The sequence below is a fragment of the Psammomys obesus genome, unplaced genomic scaffold (assembly GCF_907164565.1).
Source record: "Psammomys obesus unplaced genomic scaffold, mPsaObe1.curated_primary_1811, whole genome shotgun sequence".
Lineage (NCBI taxonomy): Eukaryota > Metazoa > Chordata > Mammalia > Rodentia > Muridae > Psammomys > Psammomys obesus.
The window spans coordinates 12,973,639-12,995,357 of NW_026596240.1; the positions used below are offsets into that span (position 1 = coordinate 12,973,639).

A 21,719-nucleotide genomic window follows, 5' to 3' on the forward strand; every position below is an offset into this window, starting at 1 on the left:
CACTCATCCAAGAACTGTCAAATCTGTTTTCCTTGAGTAGAATTCAGGACAGAAGACAAAAGCTTTGTGGGCCACTGGCACCTTAGTTCATCACAGAAATGTCAGGGGATGGGGAACTGAATGTTGCATCTGGTTTGCTGCTTCTGTTTCTTTCTCTTACCACCTAGCTCCAAACTCCTTAAGCTCTCCAGGTGCCCTGCTCCTGGTAGGCACACAGCAGGAAAAATTATTTAAATATTGTCCCCTTGGTCAGCTTATTTTGCCTAAATGCAAATAACATTCCTTACAAAGGGAAAATAACTGCAGTTGCTTAACTCCAAAGAGCTCACCAAAAATAAAATAAAATGGAAGCTGCTCTGAACAAGTCAGCAGAACAGAAGAGCCAGGCTCAGAGGCTTAGAGAGTAGTACCTCAAACATTAGTTGCTCAGAGTCACAGTGTCCAGTTAAACCACCTTCCCGACCCAACCCGCCTTGGCTGCACACCCCCACTTCAGCTTGGCCTTTTTGCGCATTGCTGGCCCCAGGTATGGGGACAAGACAAGTCCTTCTGGAAGCTTCCAACAGCTCAGTACTTCACTCCTGGAATAAACTCCTTGGCATCTGGATTCAGGTTACTTTTGCTCTGAAATAAGAACCAAGAAAAAACATCTCAAAGCAAGCTATAATTTTATTATTATTTTTCAGGATTAAAAAAAATTAGTGAACATACAAAATAATGTTTCATTATAACATAATATTCATAGGCATTACACTGACCCTAACCCTGTCTCTCATTCCTTCCCATACCAATGGTCATCTTTCTGCTTTCATGTCATATTGCACTTTAAAACTTATTTCCAGGCTAGGGATACAGCTTACTGGTAGAGTATTTGCCTAGCATATGCAAGGTTCAAATCCCCAGCCCTGCGGAGAGATGAAAGCACATGGAGAAAGAGGAAGAGAAGAAGAAGGGAGAAAAAAAAAAACATTTAAACTTTATTTTTGCAGTGATTAGGAATGAACCCAGAGTCTGATACATGCTAAGTATGTGTTCCACAACTGAGCTACACCATAGCACCCTTCTGGGTAAGACTTAGGGAAAGAAGGACATTTTTTTTTTTTTTTTTTTTTAGACAGATTTCTCTGTTTTAGTTCTAGCTGTCCTGGAACTCACTCTTTATAACAGGCCGGCCTTGAACTCAGAGATCTACATGCCTCTGCCTCTGGAGTGCTGAGATTAAAGGTATGCACCACCAACAACCAGCTAGAAGGCTGTATTGTTCTCAGAGGCTCCTCCTTCCTGCTTCCCACTTCATTATAGGATAGTCCCCTGAATGTATAAATGATACTCATTCCAAACAGCATTTCATGCCACTGAACAAATTAGCATGGTGAAAAACAATATTCCTTAAAACTAGCTTGGATACCAAATCCTCTATTTTTCTCATCTTTCCGTGACCCTTGTTGTTCTTGTGAATACCCTGAGTCTTGGCTCACTACAGGGCATAGCCACTCACAAGCTATGGATCACTCACAGAATTCCAGCCACGTCAAAACAGAAGGCAAGGAACTCACTTCCCTGATTTAACTGAAGTGCAAACTAGCCTGTTGGGAGTGTGCTCTTCTAACGGGAAGTTTTCCTAGCACGAGGGAATGTTAAATACAAACAGTGAAAGAGAAAGACAGTATCAAGTGGTGTTCTGAAGCCCAACTCAGATTTCTTTCCTTTATCCCAGTGCAGAGCATCAAAGTAAATGAAAGCTGATTATTATAATTTCACAGGGCTGGGGGCCATTTAAGGGGTGAAGACATAGTAGCTCAGGGGCTCTGGAGACTTCATGTAGGGTATAGGGCCACACAGAGCATCTATGACTCCAACTCCCTTTTCAATTCTTTTCGGATGTCACACGTGGAACTAGTTAAGGCTCTTACCAAAATGTCTTCAGATTCATGAGTGTCGCTGACTGACAGTCCATTTAACTGCTGCTGTAAATGTCCCACAGCCTGAGGGAGGTCTCGTGCTGGAATGAACCAGTCCTGGTCTTCTTCATCTAGCATCTCCTGGAAGCAGCGGTCCAAGAAGTCTTGCTCCTGCAGCTCTTCTTCTACCTGCCAACAAAGAGGAAATCTCAGAGGTACTATCCCAGAGGATGACCTGTCCCAGGTTCCCAGCCCTTCCCTTTAGGAGTCCTCAGTCTGCAACTCAGAAGAGCTTGGAGAGCTCTTGGGCAGGAGAGCTAATGTGCTTCTGATAACTATTGTGGTTGAGATGAGAATGTTCCCAGTTGGCTCAGGTTTCTGAATACTTGCTCTCTAGTTAGTGATGCTGTTTAGTTACGGACAGCACAGAACCTTTGTGTTGTGGAGCCTTGAAGGAAAAAGGATGTCACTGAGGGCAGGCTCTAAGATTTCCAGCCCTAGCCCATTTCTCGTTCTTTCTGCTTCCAATTTGCAGATAACATGTGATCAGCCAGCCTCTTGCTCCTGCTTCAAATGCTTGTTTGTCGCCGTGTCTTCTCAAACATGATGTACTGACTGTAATTCCCCAGAACTGTAAGCTAACATAGCAGCTTTTGGTTATGGTATTTTCTCACAGGAACAGAAAATTAATAACCATAAAGAAAGAGTTTAGTTAACCAAAATGGCAGGTCTTTATGGGACACACTATTATTATTACTTTTAGTTTTGATTATCTTGCTTTTATTTTTTATCCTCCACTTTTATGGTGGTATGGAAGATCATTTTAGCTTGGATTCTTTCTTTGATCTTGTCAAAAGCATTGTTTCTAGTCAGATGTGGTGGCATACAGTTATTCCAGCACTCAGGAAGCAGAGACAGGTGGATCTCTATAAATACAAGACCAGCTTGGTCTATGTACTAGATACCCTGATTCAAAAAACACAACAAAATTCTTAATTTTCCCATTTACAGGGAATATGCAAAAGACATAGGAAGTATGTAATTGGTCTGCAACTTGGATTCTGAAAATTAAATCAAAACCAATATTAGCTCCTGACCCACTTTTCTGATAATAAGAACCCCAAAGAAAAACACAGAAAAACACCTTCAGAACCTTAGAGGGATACAAAGGACACTTTCTGGTGCATCACCAAAAATGCATGTCACAATACAAAAGTGACATTGTGCAAGAACACTGGATATTTAAACTACTCTGTACTTCTTAAACACTGTCACAAACTGAATTAAAGAGATGTAGGACTTCCCAATTCCTTTGCAGACAGTGTTTACTCTGTAGATTTCAGTCACTTCGATGGGCCACTCCGTGCTGGCAAATCTCTTTCCCACCTCCTGCTGGGTAATAGGATCATAGCTCATTGCCTCCACAAACAAAATATATCAAACAACAACAACAAAAATCACCTCAACCGTGCCTCATAGGTTCAGAAAAATCACCGATATCAAGTTTTTTATTCTTTCTGTTGTTCTGTTTTTAGACAGAGTTTCATATATCCCAGGCTGGTCTTGAACTCTCTGTATACCTGAGGCTGGCCTTGAACTTCTGAACCTCCAAAGTGCTGAGATTACAGGCATGTTCTATTACCCAGCTTAAGAAAAGCAAATTAAATTTATAATTGTCCAAATATTTTAAATCTCATAAATTATATAGTTATGAAGCTCTTAAATAACAATAAAGCATTTCTAAGCCATAAATGTATAGCTTTGTGTTTTGAAATGTCTGGTATTTATTTTCTCTATCCATACTCTATTTTCCTCAATCTGTGCCAGAGCTGGACTAACTATGTATACAGCTTAGGCTGGCTGTGAATGTTCATCAACCACCCTGTCTCAGCATACCAAGTGTTAGGACCACAGGTATAAGCCACCACATTTCTGCTCTCCATTCTCATACATACTCCCTTGCTCAAGTACTTTACCATTGCTGTTTCTTTTAGGACCTTGCCTAAAAGTATCTATCTCTCTTATAATAGCAGTGTTCCATTTTCTTTGCATAAGAGTTGAGAAGTTAGCACTAACAACATTAAAAAAGAGAGAGGAAAAAGAAAAAAAAAGAAAGAAAGAAAAACAAACAAAAGACCCTGAGTCTCAACTCTGAGGCATGAATGAACATCATGCCTACTCTGACTTTAGTTATTAGACATTCATGGGGAAATGATTGGAGCTTACAGGAAAAAAAATCCTCTGGTTAGAGAATATGAATCTAGAGGACCCCTAAGACCCAACGGAGCAGCTCTTTGATAGACATTCCATGTCATGTCTTGCCAGTGGCAATAGCCTACAAGTTGTAGAGAATTGGTGTTTGCCCTCCCACATACCCAAATGTCTTCTCTCTACATAATTCTCTATAATTTTAATATTAAATTATTACTATTAAAATTATCTGAGTGAGAATATAAATCATTCACAAATGTAACTTAATTGTGTTTCTTAAAAGAATTCTTCATTTTCCTGAGTTATCCTTCTTTTAAGACATTTTATTTTCAATGGAGGGTAAGGGCACATGAGTGCAGGTAAATAAAAAGGCCAGAAAAGCACCAGATCCACTGGACTGGAGTTACAGGAGGTGTGGGCTACCATTGTAGGTGCTGGAAACCAAACTCCTGTTTCCTACAAGAACAGCAAGCAGTCTTATCTGTAGAGTTATCTTTTCAGCCCCTTAAGCTGTACTTCCTGAGATCACATCTGTTATCTGTCTGGGTCAGGCTCTCTGTATCTGTTCTTGCTGACTCTACTTCTGCAGTGCTGGGATAACAAATACGTACTATCATATATCACTATTTGCTGAGATCCCAAACAAATGATATTTCCTTATTGAAAACTTAGTCTCCTCTTCAGATGACATTTCAATCTGGTTCTAAAAGCTTCATATCGTTCAACATTTTTTTTTTTTTTTTTTTGAGACAGAGCCTTGAACTCCTGATCCCCTTACGTCTAACTTGCAAGTGTTGGGATTATCGGCATGCACCACCATGACCATCTATCAGGGAACAATTCCACCACAAAAGACCCATGAAAGGACTGGGGACCACTCAGCAGATAAAGTGCTTGTGTACAAACATGAGGGCCTGAGTTTGGATCCCCAGCACCCAGGTTAAAAGCGAGGTGTGGTGGTGTGCCCCTTTAAACCCAGTGTCTAGAGGCAGAGACAGAGGAAATCTGGGGACTACTGGCCAGGCCGTCCAGCCGCTCACCAGCTACTGACTCACTGAGAGTTCCTCTTTAATAACTAAAGTGGAGACTGATAGGAAAAAAGCACACAATATTCACACTTGGCCTCCACATGCACAGGGGTGTGTACCTTCCGCCCAAACCAATGACATACTAGTGTTAGGGATTACAGCTTCAAAAGGTTTTAGTATGTTTGTTTATTGTTGGAGGGAGAAGCCCATGTGCCACTGCATGCATGTGGATGTCATGGACATCTTGTGGGAGGGAGCTTGTTCTCTTTCTACCATGTGGGTCCTGGGGATTGGACTCAGGAGATAAGGCATAATAGCAATTGCCTTTATCAACTGAGCCATCTCATAGGACCCATGAAATGTTTTTCATACCATGGATTTTGAGGTGAATCTTATGGTAATGAAACTGTGGCCTGGAAACCTTGATAAAGTATCTTCTTGTCTTACCAATTTTAATATGACATTCCAGAATGAGATATGCAAGAGCAGCAAGGGCATGTCTGCCAAGTGCTGTAGTAGGCTCCACCACTAACAATGGTAGCAGCAGTGTCAGTGGGGGCAAGAGGGCAGGGAAGAACTCTGTACAACCAGCAAAAAGGATGGTTGGTGGAAGTATAGGGAAGACAGAGACCCACGGAGGGCAGAAGGGAAGAGGGAAGGGGAGACTACAGGTCCTTGAGAATTTAGGAAGAGTTAGAAAGTCAAGCTTTTGGCTTAGAACGCAGAGCTATAGATTCTTAGAACGCAGAGCTATAGATTCTAACTTGAGCTATCAGCCTCTGGATGCTAAGGCCATTCTCATTCTCTGAGTATGCTGAGCCTTTATTAACACCAGAAGAACCATCCTGTTCTGTTAATTACTGGTCCCCAAGATCTTGTCCCTGCTCAGATGAGCACATTCTCAAGTATACCTGTCATGTAAACCTTGCTCCACCTAATTTAAAGCTGATTTGTTAACTGAAAATGCTGAAGCTTGGGATTTGGCAGAAGAAAGAGAGGTGGGGTTTGGGGTTCGCAGGCTGAGATTGAGGAACCACAAGGAGAGGAGAAGGAGAAGACAGGATCAGAGGAGAAGGAAATGGCTGGTGCCGTGGATTAGCATGGGAAAGGAGCACATGGCCAGATCATCATGGATGGAGGAGACAGAGGACATTAGTAAGTATTTTGGGGCCATGGATGGGAGGTAACTCAAGATTGGGGCAGGGAGGTGAAGTTAGTTTAGAGGGTTAATATTTGCAGTGCTAATGAAGGTAAATGCTATTTTATAAGCTATAACACGTGTCTGTGTCTTTATTGGATTGATAGTGGGGTTAGATAATACCACTGTAATAATTACAGTGTAATACTAAACATTTATTAGGCTGTATCATTTAAATTCACCACAACACTGTTCCTACAAGTACAGCAAAAGATTACAGTAGCTCACTGGGATAGTGACTACCTTCTACCTTTGCCTACCTGTCTATTGAAATCCTCTTCATTCTCCATCCACATGTATTCTGCAAATGGGTTTTCCTTTTCCTCATGTCCATTTAACCCTTGGTCCTCTTTGCATTTCACATTGGGTGACGTGCTTGCTGTACTGGATCCATTCATTATGGAGATTCTAAATAGATAAAAGGAGACAAAAAATAAAGGACTGAGGAAATACGAATCTAAGATATCCATATCCTTCCAAGTTGTAGGCCAATGACTTTAATGAAAATGAACACAACTGTTAGTCTGTAGCTGCTATGACATCAATCACATCTATATAATGACTAAATATAAAGATGTATAGTTATTTAAGAATTGAGAGGCGTGGGGCATGGTGGTTCACACCTGTCATCTCAGTACTCAGAGGTTGAAGCAGGAAGACTGCTCAAGTTTCAGGCTAACCTAGACTATTGTGAAACCTGTCCTAAACACAATTCATGGGAGGTGAGGTTGAAGGGTTTACAAATAAATTCACTGTATTGCTAAGCAAAAATGGAAAAAGAAGTCCACCAGCTGCTCAACCATCTACAGTTAAGAACAATGAACATGGTGCACACAGCCTTCCTACCTCTAAAGTCCTGATGTGTGAGGTACATACATATATTCTCCAGTATCCCTTCTTACTAGTAAGATGACAGGATCACCTGACATGATGTTCTGTGTCAACATGCAAACCTGTCTCAGGAAGTGAGTCCAGTGTTTCTATGTGACACAGTATGGGAGAGCCTCTGTCCATCTTACTCTTTTCTTTAGACTATCTTCCAGAAACACAGACACTGAATAATTGGTTATATTCACTTTTTTGAAGTTCTTGATTTGTTGCACTCTGGTGAGATGATTCAGAGGGTAAAAGCACTTGCTGCCAAGCCTGATGACTAAGTTTTACTTCCGGGTCCCACAAGGTGGCAGGAAGAGGAATGGTTTCACAAAGATGTTTTCTGAACACACACACACACACACACATACACAGAGAAGTGAAAAACAATTCTCACCAGCAGTGCTTATTTCCTTACTTTCATGAGCATTTTAAAAAACTTCCTAGTTTCATAATTTATTTACAGTTTTCTGTTTATATTTATTTTTTGAGGACACTGGCCATTTTTCTACAGACACACATACCTGAACCATATTGTTTAATACTATCTAAAATTATTTTGCTAGCTTTTGGCAGCACTTTTACTAACCTTAATTTTGTCTGTATCCCATGGATGCTTCATTTACTAAAAATATCTGACAATTTTCCATACCTATATAGATCTTAAATTTTTAAAAAATATTTTATTTATATTTTATGTTCCCTGGTGTTTTGCCTGCATGTATGTCTGTGTAAGGCTGTTAGATCCCTGGAACTGGAGTTTCATATATTAACTGCCATGCTGGGAATTGAACCCGAGTCCTCTGGAAGAGCAGCCAGTGCTCCTGACCACTAGACCATCTCTCCAGCCTAGTTTTTACATTTTTAAACTTTATTTTGTGTGTGTGTGTGTGCGTACGCACACAGTATGGTGCACATGTGAAAGCCAAGGGCAATCTGTAGAAGTCAGGGCTTCTACTGTGTGGGTCTTGAGGGTGGGACTCAGGTCATCAAGATTGGGAGCACTGCTTTACCCACCGAGCCACCTCACTAGCTCTTGTCTGTAGCTTTTAAAGTCACACATGGGCTGAGTTTCGAGTGTAGTGGTTCATCTCTAGCATGGCAAAATTAACAAGTGAACTAAAGTGCATATGTCTATAACTGTTTTCTTTGGCTTCTATATTAGTTACTTTACATACTACTGGGACCAAAGGCAGCTTAGGGAAGGAAGGGGTTGTTTTGGTTCAGTTTCCAGGTACAGTCCATCACAAGGAAAGCAGGGTGATAAATATGTGAGGAGCTTTCACATTGCACTACAGTCAGGAAGCAGACAGTAAAGAATGCTGATGCTCGCCTTTTTCCTTTTTATTATTCAGTCCTGAATCCTAAGCCCACAAATAGTGCTGTGCACTTCTAATCTAGAGACTCCCTCACTGACACGCACAAAGGTTAGTCTCGATGATTCTAGCTAGATCTCAATCACTATGAACTGCCACAGCCTTAAATTCAATTTGGTATTTTTGATATCATACGTCTTTTTTCTATAGTCATCACTCCTCCCTTCCTCCTTCAAGATGCTGTGCCTGAGAGGCACTGTTAATGGTACTCCTTGGTCCAGTTCATATGCATACATTTTCCTCCAATTAGGTTCTCCCCGTTTGAGAAACAAGGTGGTTGGGGCTGGAGACATGGCTCAGCAGTTAAGAGCACTTGCTGCTCTTTCAGAAGACCTAGGTTCAATATCCAGCACCCACACAATGGCTTACAATCACCTGTTAACTCAAGTTCTAAGGGTTCTGGCACCCTCTTCTGGTCTCTGTGGGTACCAACCACATCAGTGGTGCAGACACAGATGCTGGCAAAACACCCATATACATAAAAATATATATTACAAAAAGAAAACAAAGACAAGGTCTACACATGCTGCCATTCATATGCCAACTAGCCAGCTTTTTTAAATCTTTTTTTTCATAATTTTATTTTAAACAGATGTTTAAGTAGGGTACCAAGTAAGCAACACATTTGTTTAGCATATTGTAGACAGAAGTCCAAGATAGGCTCAGAGGGAAGGTACCTTCCTTCCCCCAGGAGAGGGAATCCAGCTTACTGTTGCTGACCGTTCCATATGCCATGTGTGAGGACAGAAGCCTGCTCTGAACGCCAATGCACCTGTAAGAAAATCTCTGTGCATTCCTATACACAGAGACCCCTTGGGGACTAGGCCTTGCTGTGCAGTAGATTGTGCAGGGCCGCCATTCCCAAGGCCTTGCTGGTAGCTGTTTATAAGAGACAGTTACTTCTGCCCACGAATGCAGAAACCATCCAGTGAAACAGAATTGTTTTCTAAAAATCTACCTTTGTCTAAAATAAATAAAATCCCTGTACGCATAATTGTAAAGATAAAAAAAAGACAGCAAAAAGAATAACTATCTGCCGCAGAGCAAGACAGAACATGGTAAACTGCAGGACACACTTGTTCATGAGAAATCAAGCACAACATGGGTGTGCTGGCTTCTGATTTTATGACAGGCCCATCTTAGTTTGTTTCATCCATGGTTTCTGGCTCATAGAACCACAGCCTTTTGGTTCAGTTTGGCTTCAGAACAATAAGGGCCCATGCAAGACAGTCCTTTAACCTCCTCTTTCTCCATAGTTGGGAATAGAACCCAGGACCCTGCACATGAAATCAAGCACTTAGCCACTGAGCTGCATCCCAGCCCTGGACAGTCTCTTGTAATGCTGAGGTGCTTTAGGTGTCAGGAACCACAGTCTTCCTCTGCCCTTTTCTCCTCCCAGAAGGCCCTAGAAACTAAAATGTCTTTTCCCCTAGGCAAGTAATCGAAACAAAGGTATTTCTGAGCCTCCCATATCTTTCTGTCTCAGGCTGGCCATAAACGAATTCTCCGATCTTGTAGATTGTTCATAAAACCCATTTCAATGGAGGCCCTGTCCCATAGTTGGGAGGACAGATTGCTGCAGAGGCCAAGAATCTGGATAGACAGGCCCTGCTGGGTTTTCCTATGCAGTCTTCTAGTATTAGGCCACACCCTTTCTGGTCATACTGTTACAGGATCATCCTGTTTTAATCATGCTTTTATAAGGAAGCCTTCATAAAGAACCCATAACTTCATAAAGAGGTGGGGTTCAGAGCATTTCTGTACAGCTCAACATGTAGAAGCTTGTATGAAATTGAATAAGAACTCATTCACAAGCTGGGAGGGGTGGCTCCAGCCCCACAGGGGTGGGAATCCCTGGGCCCAGAAGATTTCCAAACCTCATCCTACCAATTTCTGTCTAGCTACCTGTTCCCTGTTGTTGTCATCTTTCTTTACTATTGTATTAGGGGTCTCATTATGTATCCCTGGTTGGTCTGAAACTGCTAATGCAGTCCAGTCTGACTTCTAAACTCACTGTAATCCTTTGCTTCTGTCTCCCAGACGCTAGGATCACAGGCATGTAGCACCAAACCCAGTGGTATTTGTCTCCTACAAAACAGCCTTTAAACTAAACTAGTAAACACCAGTAATTCCCTGAGTTGTGGCTGACCTGTAAGCTAAACCCAAGGGTGGGGGAATGACAACTGACAGCCAGGTGGTAATACGTTTCAGAGGTCTACACATTTCAACTGGTGTCTGAATTGAGGAAGCTCTATGTTGGGACTGAGCTCTCCATCTGCAATGTCAGAATTAAATAGCCCAGCTAGTTTCTGCTTTCCAGAGGGAGACAGGCACACACATTTTGAGATCATAGAAGTGATCTGCAAGAAGCTGGTTTTGTTTTCCTTTAGTATCATAGAACTATAGAACTGAATATAAATCTTAGAAAAAGGAAAAAACAAAAAGTTCTTGCAGTAATGTTCACACACTACTGATATGTATTTTATATTCAAACTGCAGCTTCCATTAAGTGCAAAGTTGGTTTTTCCAAACAACAGCGATCTATGTAACTGTATAACACAACCATATAACTATACAGGATTTTAAAACAAACTACTATCACATCTCTATTCTGACTGACCAGACATAATTCATCCAACCATATTTAATTTTTTTTTTTCCAGAGCTGGAGACTAAACCCAGGGCCTTGTATATGCTGGGTATGTCTCTTACCACAGAGCTACCACCCTAGCCCTCGACTACAATTTAAGAGATTTCACAAGGTGAAATAACCACCAGGGAGGGCACCAGACTGAGAGTTAATTCACTTCTCTGTGTTACAGGTTAGTTTAAGAATCATGCTCTTGGGTGAGTGTGAACTGACTGTTTTTAGTAGCTGGCTGGGAGCAGGTGTCTGCTGGAGACTGCAGCTCCCTGGGAAGCACGCAGACGCCGCACTGTGGGGAAGGCGTGTGGCGGTGTGGCTACCCTTAAAATCACTGTCTTCTGAGTTTCAAGCAGCGCTCTGTCCACAGCTCTTCCCCAGCTTACCACCCAAATGCTTCAACAGTGAGCTGCTTCTGGTCATTCCACTGTCAGTTTACACTGTTTAACATGGCCTTCAATCACACCAAGGCACACTCTTATCAAAGTCTAATGTAGTGGGGATGAAGAAAATATGCCCAGAGCTGTCAGAGACATAGAAAATGTTAAGTTTCATAAACCACAGCTCTGTCACAGCGCTGTCCTGTGACAGGAAAGTGAGCCGCTAGTATGTAAACTTGGAAGAGCATCTTCCCACAATCAAGCTTTGCCAAGCTGACAAGCCTGCCTGCAACTTCATGACAGACTCTCAAGCACAGGCACAGGGCTAGGCCACTCCCAGATTTCTCATCCACAGAGTAAGTATCTGCTGTTTTAGTTCCAAGTAGCTATGTGGTAACACTCAGTGTGAAGCAGGATAGTGCTTGAGGAGTGCTTCAAGATTAGACCATACATGAGCGAGATTTCAGGTGTAATGTTGATGAATAACATCCAGCCTTGGTCTACACTGTATTACAGAAATCCAGAAACAATATAAAGTTATTCTTTCAGTTTTTTTATGTAGCAACAAAATATTTGACAAACATCTTAAATGAGGAAAGGTTTATTTTGGCTCATGATTTCAACCCATTGCCAGTTGGCTCCACTGTGTTTATGCCTGTACCATATAGAAACATCACAGGAGAAAGGCACAGGGGAAGAAAGCTGCTCACCACATGACATCCAGGAAATGAGGAGTGGGGTGGGGAGAACATGGACTAAGACAAACCCTTCAAAGGCGTACTTCTAGTGACTGACCTCCTCTACGGCCGATAGCCCAACGATAAAGAAACTCAACAAGTGCTGATCTAATTACCTCAATAGTGATACTAGTTGGAGAACAATTCTTCAACACACGAGCTTCTGGGAAGATACTTTACATTTAAACCATCAACAAGAAACATGCTGAAAATAGCAAGTCATTATGCTAAAACTAGAGAAGACAGTAAGTCCAGGGTGTGCAACCCTGTCCACAGAAGGCAGGAGCATAGAGGTTGTACAAGATCTGACTGACCACAGTCAAGGGTTTAAAATAGCGGTCTCAGCTCCCAGCTATAATGTGCTTCAGGATTCTTTTTCCCCCTTTTCTTTTCTTTCTTTCTTTCTTTCTTTTTTTTTTTTTTTTTAAAGACAGGGTTTCTCTATATATCCTTGGCTGTCCTGGACTCACTTTGTAGACCAGGGTGGCCTCGAACTCACAGAGATCTGCCTGCCTCTGCCTTCCCAAGTGCTGGGATTACAGGCATGGGGCATTGCACCAGCTTTTTTCTTCAGGACTCTTAATATAGGTAGGACAGTTTAAAAATACATGCTTTATCAGTTCAACCTCTGAACTTAAACAACTCCCAGAGCAGCATATTCACACCCAAACCTGGCCATTCTCTGAACCAAACTGAGTGTATGTATACACATACATATCTATGATCAAACCCAGAGTCTCTTGCATGCCAGGCAAATGCTCTACTAACTGAGCAGCATCCCTTGCTTTTCAGAAGCTATAATCTGCATTGGACCCATAGTTACAATTTCTCCATGAAGAATATTTAGAATTTTTGAATGAATTACTATTTAAAAAGTTTACTGAAGAGTTAATTAAAGCAATTATATTTTTTAAAACAAATTCCTGGCTTTAATACCTGGCATCACATAAAACAAAACTAGGTGTAGTGGTATATATTGTAAATTCAGCGTTCAGGAGTTCAACATAATCTTTGGCTACTTGAGAAATCTGAAGCAAGCTTGGGCTGCATGTGAGCCTATATCAAAGTGAATGCATGTGCACAGGCCGGCACACACACGCACATTATTCTATTTTCTAGTTTCGTTATTCCATTCAGGCTGGCTAGCCAAATTTTATTTTGAGTTGGCACAGTGCTGCATGTCTTTAATCTCAGCACAGGGATGGGGAAGGGACAGAAAAGGCAGATCTCTACAAGTTCAAGACCAGCCTGTTCTCATATCAAATTCTAGGCCAGCCAGACACACACAGTGAAACCTTGTCTCTCTCTCTTTTTTCTTTTTAAAATTGATTCCAAACATATCCTTTTTGAATTATAGCTTAGCAACTCAGGTTATTAGCTTAATCTATTCATTCATTAAAATCTAAGTCTAAACTGGATGTGGTGGTGCACGCCTGTAATCCCAGTACTCAGGAGGCAGAGGTAGGTGGATAGCTGTTAGTTTGAGGTCAGCCTGGTCCACAAATCGGGTCCAGGATAGACAAGGCTACACAGAGAAATCCTGTTTTGAATAATGACCGTTCCCCCCCCCCAAAAAAAAAAAATCTAAGTCTATTTAGGCTACTTACTGTCTTGGTAATATACACAGTCCCTGCTTGCCCTGGTGGTACTTACATTCTCAAGAGAGAAATGAGCAATAGTTAAGAGTAATTATAAGTCAGGTGTGGTAGCATATGCCTGTAATTCCAGCACCTAGGAGGCAGAGAGAGGAAAATCATGACTTCCAGGCCAGCCTGTAGCAAAACTCTGCCTAAAAAGAAGAATTATTTTAGTTTGTGAGATAAAAGAAGAAATAAAAGGACTATTTGAACACTCAAGATGGGGATAATCTAATTTAGGAGTGGGCAATTTTATTCATACCTAAGAATGTAAGTTAGTTAGCAATACGTAGAAGTAGGGAAAAGCATGTTCAAAGACTCATCAGGACAGAACTTTGGGGAACTCAAAAAATAGGTGTGCACACTGGAGGAACATGAGAAGAAAGAGGTGAGATAGAAAGGTGAACATGGCCAGAACTTACAAGATCTGAGACCACAAGAAATATTTGGAGCTTTATCTTAAAACCCAAAGAAGCCATTATAAGGCATTTTCGGCCACTAAGTAAAATGGTTCAAATTTTGTTTTACTGTGTGGAAACTGGATTCGAGCTGAGAGCATAGGACGAGGAGCATAGGACGAGACCCATGTAACTGCTAACGCTCTAACCCTGGTGCTGCTTAGGTTATAATGGTGGTAGTGAAGAAGCAGAAGACTTCAAACTATCTGAGGAGGGTTTTATGCTGGGTATGGGAAGTCAGGGTGAAGGAACTGCCAAAGACCCAGGTGGACGGTAGTCACTCACTGGCTACAGAACTCTGAGAAGAGTAAATCTTTCTTGGGTGGTGATGAGGGGCAGCTAAGAAATGTCATAAGCTCAATGTTAAACATGCGATGCCTCCAAACTACTGAAGTGCTGATGTTAAATGGCTTGGCTATATGTAGCAAGAACAAAAGTCTGGCTAAACACAGACAGTTGGGGTAATCATTTATATAAACTGTAATTAAAGACATTACCTAGAAAGAAAGAGCAAGATAGAAAGAGGACTCAGCTCTGATGTGTGCCAACACCTGAAGGAATCAGGCAGAGGAAGGCAACATGAAAATGAGTCTGAGAAGCAGCTGAGAGCTGAGAACAGACAATTCCAATACAATGAGGTAAGTGAAAGGCCCCCACCAAAGATAAGTCCACATACTAATCTAGAATCTGTATATACTATCTTATTTAGAAAAAGGGATTTTGTAGATATAATTAAAATTTCCCAAGTGAACACTGATAAGTGTTCCTATAAAAGAAACACAAAGAGGGGCTACTTTCAGACAGAAGGAATGTAATGTGAACTGGGAGGCAGAGGCCAGGGTGATATTCCCTTCACAGAGGGCAGATACCCAGCAAAAGCTGGAAGAGGCAAGGAAAGAGCCTTCCCTGAGCTACTGAGCGACTGCAGGCCCCAATACATTGGTTTTGAGGATTACAGGCCTCTAGAACTGTGAATCCACTAATACATGCCCAATGAAATGTCTATGGATGTTGAAGACTGCTGAAAAGTCAAAAAAGTAGCTGAATGGGTGATGATGGTACACATTTTTAATCCCAGTGCTTGGGAGGCAGAGGCAGGCCGATCTTTCTGAGTTCCAGGCCAGTGTGGTCTGCAGAGCTAGTTTCAGGACAAAGTTACATAGTGAAACCCTGTCTCAGAAAACAAACAAACACACAAACAGCTGACAAGTGTCTACTTGGGACATGGAAGTTGTTTAAGACCTGAATGAAAGCTGTCTCCATGAAGAGAAAGGAGGGGGAAGGCCAATAGTGGTGAGACAAACTGCAGGTGACATTGAGAGACAACTTCCAAATGAAGCAGCAGGACTTGGTGGGATCTAGAAAGGAAAGAGGTCAGCAGGAAGTTCTATCTTTATGCTGCTAAGGTCACACTGCATGTTTAAGTGATGGTGAGAGGCTCTAGTGGAGAAAGAAAGGATAGTCTAGGTCTTAGGAAGGCAGGAGGATATGTTGTTGCTGCTCCTCCTCCTATTATTATTATTATTATTATTATTATTATTATTATTATTATTATTATTATTCAGGGTCTCACTGTGGCTCTTACTGGCTAGGAAATCACCATGTACGCCAGGCTGGCCTTGAAATCACAGAGGTCTACCTGTCTATGCTAGGATTAAAGGGGTGTTTGTGAACCACCATGCTTGGCCCAACTGTTAGTTTTGGATAGCTACCATATTCCCATGATCTAAAATCCAAATGCCTGGGATTCATACTGGTAACAGACAGTGGCACGGTTAGAATGAAATCAGACAAGAGGAAGAGCATATAAAGGGAGATCATCTACTACAGAGCCACACAAGATACTCCAACCTTTGGCAGTACTGCTGATGTACAGCTGCCAGAAGACCCTATCAGACTCCAGCTCCCTGGCTACCTTTTGATTTCTAATTATTTGTGGGGTCATTTCCATACACATGCCTGCATGGGCACACACACACTTTTTTAAGACAGGGTCTTACTATGTAGCTCAAGATGGCCTTCACCTGCTTCATCTTCTCAGGTGGTGGAAGCAGACACATACTATATAAGGTTCAATCTGTACTACTAGAAGAAAGAAAAAAACACATTTATAGCCTGGTATGAAGGCTTACAAAATTATCTCAGCACTGTAGAGGCATGAGGAACATTGGGTATGAAGCAGTCTCAAAAAAAACAATGACATACAATTTTACAAGTCTTTTATGTAGAACTTGTTTCATGTGAAATATTTTACTTCACACTATGTGTATTTCTCTTTCCATATTTTAGTCCTTCCTTCTTAAGCATACAAACTCATCATCTGGTGGGGGCCCAGGAAAGACAAGAGCAGGGGGAGTGGCTCATTTTCTATAGGGTGGGCAGGATCAACAGGATATACGTACAGAGACTGAAATACCAAGTCCCAGGTACTCTAATTAGAATGATCTTATCTTCTACATTTCCATTTTTATAAGTGGTTTCATAGACCTTAGCAGAACACAAGAACGAATTACCCTGTTAGGCTTTCCTATTCTGACTACAAGACACAAATACTCCATTGGTTGCCCTGCCCCAATGCACTTACAAAAACAGCAGTTACAAACACACTGTTAATGTGCTTGTCAAAAACACAGGAAACTTAACTGTCCTGTAATTACAAGTTGACAAAGCCAGGTCTGTGGTACTGGCCTATAATCCCAGCTACTCAGATTAAAAACTCAAAGCCTGCCTGGACTAGAGTTGACATTAAAATCAGACTGAGTAACTTTGTGACACACTGTTTCAAAAAAAAAAAAAAAAGTATAAAGAGGACTGGGTATAGTAGTAATAGACCCTTGTCTATCATGTGGAAGGCTGGGTTCAATGTGTAGTATTAAAAGAAACAAACCAAAACAAAAACAACAAAATACAACGACTTCAAAAACTTACTGGTTAAGATATCTGTGGTAGCTGGGGTGGTGGCGCACGCCTGCAATCGCAGCACTTGGGCAGGCAGAAGCAGACAGATTATTACGTGTTCAAGGCCAGCCTGGTCTGTAAGTGAGTCCAGGACAGTCCTACACAGAGAACCCTACCTGTGGTAGTACATGAATGTGACCCTACCACCAGAGAAGATGAAGTAAAGGGATAGCAAATTTCAGGTTATCTTGCTCTACACAGCAATACCCCGTCTGCTCCCCTGAAAAATCAAGACAAATCAAAACAAAATCACATCCCCAAATAATTACTAGTGGATAAGAAAGTCAAGAAACTAATAGAAATCACTTACGTGATTCCTAAGAGTAAAAGTTAACAAAACACAAAGACAAATTACAGAGGCAGCTTTTAAAGTGAAGACTCCCAAATTAGAAAGACAATCAAAGTAAACGGAACACAACCTCTTTGTTGATGTTGCAATGCATCCTATTAAAGATCTGTAATGAGCCTTGTATTGACAGGCTGATGCAGACCCTCTGGGAAAAATCATCACCTTAAGCTTTAAGGTAGGTCCCTGGACCAAAGCCAAGAACACAAAACATACAGAATTTTAAAAGCATTTAACAAGCATCAAAAAAACATATTCTAATCCAGGCTTCTCAGTTAGGAACGTATCAGTTAGAAGCATTAACACACACAAAGAGCAACCCCTCCCAATTCTGCTTTGTTAAGAGTAAGCCAACTTTTTTTTCTTCTTCTTTTTTTTTTTTTTTTTGCTTGTTAATTTGCTACAGATTATTCCATGGAATAGAAATTCTAGTTACTCTAATTTCTACAACAGTTCCCAAATTGGTGTTCTTCAATACCAATCTAAGAAAAGCTTTGAAAATAAACAAAACTCCATAGCTCAGTGGGTACATGCTCTGTAAACACACAGACAAAAAAACTGAATTCAATCTCTACCGTCTACGTTAAAAACAAAAAACAGATGCAGCCTGCTTTTCTTTACAAGTTCTGTGTTTTCCTCTAAGTCAGAAGTAAAAGGTAGCAGGCCTTTAGTCCCAGCTCTGGGAAGGCAGAAGCAGGATCTCTGTGAATTCGAGGCCGGCCTGTCCTGTAGAGTGAGTCCAAGACAAGCTGTTACCCAGAGGAACCCTGTCTTGAAAAACCAAAAAAAAAAAAAAAAAAAAAAAAAAAGAGGGGGAAATGGGGGCGTGAGGGTAGGACTGGGAGGTGAGGAGAGAAGGGCTGGAATCAGGTTATAAAGTGAGTAAATAAATGAATAAAAATAAGGTGGAGCGCAATAGAGAAAGACACCGAACGTTGCCTCTGGCCTCTGCATGTGTACACATGTGCTTGTGTAAGTCTATATGTACACACAGTCATGGGTTTTCACAGCTAAGAAGTCTGATTCAATTTACCAAATACTTCCTAATTTTATTAATTTAGTCATTTATTTTATTACATTTACTAGTTTATTATTTCTATGATGTATCTCATCTAAAATTCAGGTACTGACTTAACTAACATGACAATAGTAAGAAAGAGCATCATCTTGAGGAGGAGATGAGGCCTGGGAGTGGGACTACAGGGCTTCGCACAGTATCTGGTTTTCTCATCCTTCTGCCTTCCCCTTTTAAGGACAGCAGAGAGGATGAAATGTGCTATCCTGCAAGCAGAACAGCCTCACCAGAAAAGCAAACCTGTGACTGCCTTGATCCTAACATCCAGAGGTACAAGGAAATAAAACTTCTGCTCTTTGTAAAGACCTAGTCAAAGGCATTTTATTACAGCTGCACAATCAGACTCAGGCGCCTACCTACCTACCTACCTACCTACCTACCTACCTACCTACCTACCTACCTACGTCTCACTATATAGCCCTGGCTGTCCTGGAACACACTCTATAGACCAGGCTGGCTTGGAACTCACAGAGCTCCACCTGACTCGGCCTCTGCAGTGTGGTATTAAAAGGCGTGCACAACCACAACTGGCTATCAATTTTATTTTTAACCTAATGCCTACTGACAGACCATAGACTTTTATAAACAATGTCCCAAGATAATCTGTGAAATTATCCTATTGAATATGTACAAAAATCACAATAGGCTCCTTAATGCACTTAAAAGTACCTCGAAAGGCAGAAGAGATTTACAAAATATTTAATGACAAAATTGTACACAGATCCACCTTCAAGTTTCCCCTAGTTGAAGGCAGTCAATCATCTTTCCAGGAAAACATCAAAAAGGGGTCAGCAGAGGGACTCTGACCTCTCTAGCTTAGCTCCAAAAAGAAATATACCATGTATAAAACAATGTCTTTTTAACAAAGGCTAATAGAAAACATTAATGAGGGCAATTATTACATGTAAAATATGTGTCACTTTTCTCACCAAGTCTCTCATGTTGTCAACTGATAACAAAAGCAGAATTATCAGAAATGGCACAACAGAAGTCTGAACACATCTCTGCTAGGAATCTTCCCCACTCTAGAAGTCAGAATACAATTCTGCCAAGATCTCCTCTGTAATCATCCCCATTTGAGATCTGACCATACGTTAAGAAAACAGGACTCAAGTTATCTGTATCAGGAACAGTCTACATGTACACTGAAGGTTTTCTGAGAATGAATTTCTAGCATGAGTCTGTGCAACCCACCTCCTGGTCCTCAATAAGTGATTTTGCTGACTGTCATTTTTAGAATGTTACTAGTAAAATGAATTTGTATTTGATACAATTTTAAGAAAAAAAATTGTCATAGCTAAGAGGGGGAGAAAAGAGCCTGAATACATAATAATAAGACAGAAACACAGCAGATACAAATGCACAAAAGTTCCCCAGAAAGAAAGCAAGTGTGACAAACTTTCAAAGTTAACTACTGTTAAAATCTTGTCCAGGAGGCCATGGTCAGGGCAGAATTGCTCTCTGAGAAGACAAGATCAGTCAGGAATGGGCAGGTTTTAGAGAGGGAAAGGCTTCAGTGGCAGAATCTGGTGTAGAATCTGGGCCAGCTCGGGACTTTGGAAAAACTGCTTAGCAGCCTTGGAATGTATAAACTGTAAGAACAGAAGTAAAGTCATCATGAAGTGAGAGCATTTAAGCCAAGTTCCCCGAGACCAAAGGTTCTCAGCCTGTGGGTCTGACCCCTCTGGGAGTCACCTATCAGACACCTGCATATCAGATATTTACATGACGATTCATAACAGTAGCAAAATTAGCCATAAAGTAGCAACAGAATAACTTTATAGATGGGGGTCACCATAGTACGAGGAGCTGTATTAAAGGGCGACAGCATTAGGAAGGCGGAAAACCACTGCACTAGACCTTTTAGAAAAAGATAAACTCTCTACAGGTAACTTGTGTAGAAAAACATGTGAACCACTGGAAATCAAGGGGCCAAGAACAAGAATAAAGTCGCAGTTCCTCTAAGTACTCGATGGCTGTTCTCCTTTCACGGGCTCTTCTGGAGAACTCTTGCCTGTCCATAAAGCCACTGAAGGGTGAATGTGGCCTGAGGTGTTGATGCACCTGTTGCAGAACCAGAGCCTGACTTGAGCTTACCTCTTTCTCTTTCTCTCCTGAAGCCCATGCTGGAGGCAAGTGCTGCACTACTGAGCTACACTGCTGCTCCTTTCATTTTTACTTTTTTTTTTAATCCCAAGACAGAGTCTCACTGTCATCCTGGCTGACCCGGCCATCACTTATGTTGGCTGGCCTTGAATGAGATCTGCCTGCCTTTGCCTCCCAAGTACAGCAATTAAAAACATGCACCACCAGCCAGGCATGGTGGCACATGCCTTCAATCCCAGTACTTGGGGAGGCAGAGGCAGGTGGATCTCCGTGAGTTCGAGTCCAGGAGAGCCAAGGCTACACAAAGAAACCCTGTCTCAAAAAAAAAAAAAACAAAAAAAAACAAAACTCTCTATACCTGGCTTGTTTGGTTTTCTTTGGACAGGGTCTTACCAAGCTGTCTAGGTTGGCTGCAAACTTGCCGTATTCCTGCCTCAGCCTCCCAGGCATCTGGAATTAATTAGTTGCATGTATCACCTCACCTGATAAGACCATATTCTTAATCACTATCCATTTAGTTCTATAAGAGTGATGAAAACAAACTGACTTTTCTCAAATACTGCAAATGGCCATGGAGTAGGATAAAGAAAAATGATATCTGGTAAGAGGACTGAGGTAGGAACACACTCACACTAACCATTAGTATATTTAAATCACAATATGCCATATCTCTTACCATAGACAAAGCTGCATTCAATCTGAAGCTTGCTAATACTTTTAGAATGCCTATAATCTCTTGTAGGCAATTCTTTTTTTTTCTTTTTTATTAACTACAGTTTATTCACTTTGTA

General features: G+C 41.3%; 1 protein-coding gene across 2 annotated transcripts in view; it reads right to left on the reverse strand.

Annotated features, from left to right (window-relative positions):
* Positions 1–396: 396 nt before the first annotated feature.
* Paip2b (poly(A) binding protein interacting protein 2B) overlaps positions 397–21,719 on the reverse strand; it is a 29,557-nt gene continuing 8,234 nt past the window's right edge. For both annotated transcript variants that reach the window (XM_055596356.1, XM_055596355.1), the window contains exons 3-5: positions 6,599–6,746; positions 1,914–2,090; positions 397–624 (exon numbers count right to left, since the gene is read on the reverse strand). In XM_055596356.1, coding sequence (XP_055452331.1) covers positions 568–624; positions 1,914–2,090; positions 6,599–6,746 — 382 coding nt within the window. In that variant the 3' untranslated portion in view covers positions 397–567. The remainder of the gene's footprint in view (positions 625–1,913; positions 2,091–6,598; positions 6,747–21,719) is intronic.